At 36.3% G+C, this 6,031-nt stretch overlaps 1 protein-coding gene across 2 annotated transcripts in view; it reads right to left on the bottom strand.

The window, feature by feature from the left end:
* Nucleotides 1-228: 228 nt before the first annotated feature.
* The window catches only part of LOC107086387 (probable serine/threonine-protein kinase ireA), an 11,206-nt gene continuing 5,403 nt past the window's right edge, over nt 229-6,031 (bottom strand). The window contains exons 3-7 of one of the 2 annotated variants that reach the window (XM_015377283.1): nt 3,348-3,508; nt 3,033-3,259; nt 2,716-2,845; nt 2,422-2,519; nt 230-2,215 (exon numbers count right to left, since the gene is read on the bottom strand). In XM_015377283.1, the coding sequence (XP_015232769.1) occupies nt 1,996-2,215; nt 2,422-2,519; nt 2,716-2,845; nt 3,033-3,259; nt 3,348-3,508 (836 nt within the window). In that variant the 3' untranslated portion in view covers nt 230-1,995. Of the gene's footprint in view, nt 2,216-2,421; nt 2,520-2,715; nt 2,846-3,032; nt 3,260-3,347; nt 3,509-6,031 lie in introns of both variants that reach the window. The other variant, XM_015377284.1, reaches the window with a different exon arrangement.

Genomic DNA, 6,031 nt, shown 5'->3' with positions numbered 1-6,031 from the left:
TTGTGAAAGCAGAATGATTTATCAAGAATGTAAAATAATATAAAACCATCCTTTAGAAATAAATACCCAAATAAGTTTTCTTCACCTTGCATAATTCTACATAATGAGATAAAAGATTAAGATAAACATAAAGAGAAGAGTAGAGTATATCTTGTGAATTGAAGGGTATCTTTACTAAGGTTGCTATTGCAATAGAAATATGTATATTCTGTAAATTAAAAACACTTATATACAGTTACATGGATAAATCAACATGACAATAAAATCTGATGTAACTTAACATGAAATACAATTTGAAACAAATAAAAAATAGTCCTGCATAGCAACGACCAACTCATCTAGTTTAAGAAGCAGGTAAAAACAAAAGCAACATAAAACAACAGTAAACATAAAAATAATAAAATCCATAGGACAGAAAAATACATCAAATGGACCAGCATTCAAATAATAAAAAAATAAAAGTCAAGAAAGACAAAATAGATACAAAATAAAACCTATTTTTAAATTAAAGTCAACATCTCTACTTTTTTATAACCATCTGTAGTGACAGAAGGTAAATTTAATGGGTTAATGAGGTATGGTAAAACTTTAATTATAAAATGTAATTAAAAGAAAATATTTTGATGCAATAATGATCGGATGGGGCACTTTCACTCTTCCTTGTAGAAATAAGAAATATACATTCTCTTTAACAGGCTTTTCATGAAAAACTTTTAGTGGACTGTAACCCCTTTATATATTATGTAAATATACCTTTTTTCATTTATTGTGATTCTATGCTGACAGTGCTGCAAGAGGAGAGAACACAGGTTAAAGTTCTTCTTGTGTGGAATAGTTTTAAGTTTTCACATTGTCGACACCACTGTCTTCCACTTGTACTTAATATATACTAGCTGAGGCTTACAAACTCAAGATAAAAATATATTTTTTGTAAATGTGAACTAACTTCATAAAATAGAATTTTGACTAGTAATGCTTTCTATTTGTCCTGCAGATACCTGAGATTTACCTGTTTATATTATAAAAATTAACTTTTAATCATTCTTTTTAATTTATTTTTGTTATTTTAGATGAATCATGCAGTTACAGAGCAACTCTTGACTGGTACAGGTTGATAGAAAGTTTTATGACACATAATTAAACGTTTTATGCTTAGGGATTTATGCTTTACTTAAACTGTGATGGACTGGTAAACTGTTCAGGGTGTACCTTTGCTTGACTGCTGCCAATAGACTACTGATGATGGGCACCAGCCCCAGTGACTCTTACAGAAAAGCAGAAGAAGATAGAAGGATGGATGGACTAAATTGTTTGCAGCCCATTGGCACTGGAAGTACAGGGAGAACCATATTTGTCTTCCTCCTGTGTTTTAAATTTCAGAACTCTCAGTTGAAAAGGGCATATTGTCCTACTCCTTTTGAGGGAAAGCCCAAAGAAAGTTAAATTACCTGAGTAAATGTGTATTCTACTTGGCTTTGAAAGGCCAAAAGCTCCAGGCTTTTGAGCAGCATTTAAAAAAAGTACCATGATTAACTAGGCAGACACAGAAAGTATGATTGGCTGAGTGAGATCTAAAACAATCTACATCTCTGCTGCTTATGCATCCAAGCAGGACAGTAATATTCTAGTGCCCTATGTCAAAAACAGCTGATAAAAAAAACAAAAAAACAAAACACAAGGACAACCGTAACGAGAGTCAGTTGCTAAAAACACATTCAATAAAGATTTAAAAGGACTAATAGGCAAAACCTGCATGAATATTAAAATGATCAGCAATAAAGACTCACACTTTAGCATAATTTCTCCCAAAATGTCTGCAAAGATATGACAAAATCATGTAAATTATGTGTTCATTGACAAGAGAAAATATTTTCATTTATGAGAACTGGTTTAAAGCTAAACAAATGACTGAAGTGATAAAAATTGAACAATCAATATTTGACATATGGCCAGCAGAAGTCTCATTCATTTCTTTGGACTTTTTTGTTGCTAAATTCATTCTAAATTACTGGGTTGTGACTCCTGAGCTGGAACCCGGAGATGCTCCTTGGTGCTTGTGGATGGCATCGCAAAGATGCTTTGAGAGTCTTCGCTCTGAAACATTTCATTCAGTGGGATCTCCTTATTCCATCCGTTGCTTTGAGCATACTTGAAGACACATCCAAATAGATCAGGAAATAATTCAAGGACATCAATTGTTGAAGCCTCTTCAGCACTGTGAACATTAAACAGTTGTTAACTGAACAAATATATGATAAATGTTTAGCAGTAGGTGAAATATTTTTAGCTGTTTACATAGTGCCTATTTTTTGTTTTGTTTTTTATGGTGATGTATAAGACTAATGAAGAATCCACTCAAAGAGTTTATACAGCTAAAGTAAATGTCTAGAACATATTCACATCAGTATTAGCTAAACTTACTAGTGCTCAAGCATATTGCGCATAAAACGTAGCAGCCCCAGAATGTTGTCAGGGTAGGGTTTCCTGCCATCCATTTTTTGAACAAGTTCCTGTGGAAACTAGAAAGAAAGAAAAGCCAACAAGATCATAATTAGAAAGTTTTGGTAACCCAGTGTTGTTTATTTATCTTTTCAAATGTATTACCGAACGAATGTTCTTCAGCTCAAAGATTTTTGTTTATGATTTAAAAAAAACTCGAAAATAAGGTCACTTCATAACATACGTCTGAGATTTTTTTTTTTGTCTTGTTCTCACCTTTTCTTTCCACTGTAAGAAGATTCCTTGGTCTGCATATTTTTCAAGTGAATCTATAAGTGTCTGGTCAGCATTTTTATACTTTGCCACTTCTCCTCTATTAGCAACTCTTTTTAAGTATTCAACTTTTCTGAAAATAGGCATCAACATATGTTTAATAAAGCACTAAAGAGGAAGTAGCATGACAGAATAGAACAAAAGTTTTAGACAAATGATTAATAACATTACAAAGAGAGTTCTTGATTGTCTAAATTGGTCCTGATTAACAAAGTGCAAGGGTGAGTAAATATTTGTGTTGTAATGTGATGTTGTCTTACCGTTCTTTTTCCCAGAAGAAGGGGTGACTTAGGCATTGTTCAACTCGAGGTCTCTCTGTTGGTTCTTTATTGATCATCCATTCAATTAGATCTTTTGCTACAACATCCTGAATATAATCCAAACTGTACTTTCCTTCATAAATGTTTGATTCCAACTGAAAGGATTTGCTGCCCTCGAAAGGATGCCTTCCATCAGACAGAATGTAATAAAGCAGCATCCCTGCCACCTTAAGAGGTATCAAAACATTATTATTTTTTTTTTTTTTTTACGCCGGTCAAGGTCACTAGGTGGGTACATGTAGCGTAGAAACTCACCTGAACATCTGTTGTTGACTTGTATGGGACAATGCCCTCTTCTAGGGTTTCTCTGGCTTTCCAGCACTTTGTTCCTCCACCAACTGTTTGGTGAGTAGTTTGGTCTTTGGGCAAGCGTCTACTTATCCCAAAATCAGCCAATCTCAGTGCACCCCTAACATCTACAATAAAATAAAAAATTGGGGGGGAAAAAGAAAATCATTTTGAAATTCAAAAAAATATATATAACATAACGGTTTAATGTCCGGCTGTAAGACATTAACATTAAGAGTATTAGTGCTAAACTAATAGCGAGATGATAATTAGATCATTTAAAATGAAGAGCTTTATGGTATGTCTTTTACATTAATTGTAAACCTAGAGGAAATTCCTATTAATCCTTATCATACAGAGCAATAAAAGCATGTCAGAATAAAAAAGAGAAAACTAAAATAGATAGAAGCAAATATACAAAAATAAGAAGAGATACAAAAGGTAGCTAGTTCCACAGGTGGCCCCTTACAAGAAAGACACAGCCAAGCAGCTAAGCTTAATTTTATAAATACTGCAGAATAGGTATAGAATGGAGCAGAATGAGGAAAGTTGGCCCCATGTCCTCCAGAAGCCATAAGATATAGCAGCATCAATATAAAAAGTTGTTCAGAGTAATTATTTTGGATGAGGTATGAGAAAGGTTGTGCCACAGTAGGGTCAAGGTAGAGCCAAGGAGTCTGTCACGACAAGTCCTGATTGAAAATAAGACAAAGGTTTTTTACTTTTATCATCTGAGATCAATTTATCTCCAGATGAAGGTACTGACTAATCAACTTCCTTTTCAGAAACTCAGATCCAGGGACAATAGCTCTGTTTTGTCTGCATTCGGAAGCAGAAAGTTAAGAGTCATCCAGGTTTTTATGCATTTAAGACATGCCCATGGTCTATGTAAAGTGTTAGTTTCATTAGGATTTATGGACAGATATAGCTGAGTATCATTAGCATAACAGTGGAAATTGATCCCATGCTGTTTGATAATACTACCAATTGGTAGCATATATATAGTGAAGAGAATTGGCCTTAGCACTAATTTCTATATATATATATATATATATGTCTGCCTTTAGTTCCATACATATTGCTTTGGTCAAGCAATATGTTCTCTCCTCTTGGTCTAGTCGGAGTGCAGGAAGTAAGCATATCCCTGAAACTATGGAGCTGCCTTGATCTTGGTGCTGATAAATGGCTGGATTACTCATTTCATTCACCTGCCTAATTCTGCTAATTTTCTTGTTACCATTCATCTGATCTACCTGCTCCTGCTTATATTTAACCAGCTCTCTAACCAGTCCTCTCAAGCCTTTGGTGAGAGTTCTCTAGCCCATCTGATTGTGTTCTGATTGCCTGATCCTGATCTGTTCTGCCTTTGGACCTCTTAGTCTGTCTGTTCCTGTTCTGATCTGATCTGTTTGCCTGACCTGTCTTTGGACCCCTGCTGGATTCTGCCTGTTAACTGAAACTGGACCTGCTTCCTGACACCAACCTGGATTTCCCTTGAGTACCTCTTCAGATCCCTGATCTTCTGGCTCAGACTCCTGTAAACCTCTTCCATACCAGCTTTGGCTTCACCTTCTGGATAGTCCTGTCTTTCTTCGTCTGCTTGGATCTGATCTCCCTCCAGTTCTGCAGTTTCAAAGCTTCAGCATCTGGGACTCTGGGCAGCGTTTGCCGCGTGGTGTTGGCAGCTGTTCGGCTGGACCCATGTTAGCGACTCATTCGTAGTCATCCTCTGTCAGATTAACATGGTCACTAACCTGAGTTTTCCCCCTGCAGAGGTTTCTGCCTTAGATGTCCCTGCAGGTACTGCAGATCCACTGTTATATAATTAACACTTTTGAGAAATCACTCTCTTTCTGCCTTGAGTCCTGGGTTTTGAGCCTTGACAGGAGCTCCATTGTACCATATTGCAAATTCTGTTCAATGTTCTAACATCATATTTGCCTTTTGTTTAATGGAGAGTTCTACATAATTTATTTAAGTAAGGCTTAATTAATTGTGGAATTACCCAACAAGATTGATTAATTTGTGGCTGGCTAGCTGAAGTGGTAAGTCACCTGACTTGCACACCGGGACTCTGGGTACAAATACCCCCAGTGGGGGCCCTGAGGCAAGACCCTTTATGCTAACTTTGTAAGTCGATTTGGATAAAAGCGTCTACTAACTGCATAAACATAAATTTTTGCTGGGGTCTGGGAGTTTGGTTGGGTGCTCTGCTGATTGCCTGCACCTGTTCCTCATCAGCTCAAGACTACAGCATTTCAAGCCCACAGTGTTAACACTCCTCTAGACTCCAAGCATTGTTTTTCTACTCTGTTCGAACCTGATCTGCCCTCCACTATGTTCTTAAATCTCTTCTGCTCCCCCTAAGCCATAACCGCCTTCCTGATCACATCTCAACTCCTCCGTGGCAGATTCACCTGATTTCACAAGTAAGAAATCTCACATTCTCTTCTTCAAAATCAATCTCCCATCCTCGTTCTAGTTGAATCTAATCCATCTGTCTTTCCAGAGTCCCTGCTACTCCTGCCCATGCCTGCCGACAGGAGGTGAAATAATCCAGGCACAGGCCAGGGGGCTGCACGAAATTGACACTCTGACCATTAAAACTAATTATATATATATATATATATATATATATATATATATATATA

The sequence above is a fragment of the Cyprinodon variegatus genome, unplaced genomic scaffold (assembly GCF_000732505.1).
Source record: "Cyprinodon variegatus isolate N-32 unplaced genomic scaffold, C_variegatus-1.0 Scaffold151, whole genome shotgun sequence".
In the NCBI taxonomy this organism is placed as follows: Eukaryota; Metazoa; Chordata; class Actinopteri; order Cyprinodontiformes; family Cyprinodontidae; genus Cyprinodon; species Cyprinodon variegatus.
This window is presented reverse-complemented; position numbering and strand designations above follow the sequence as displayed.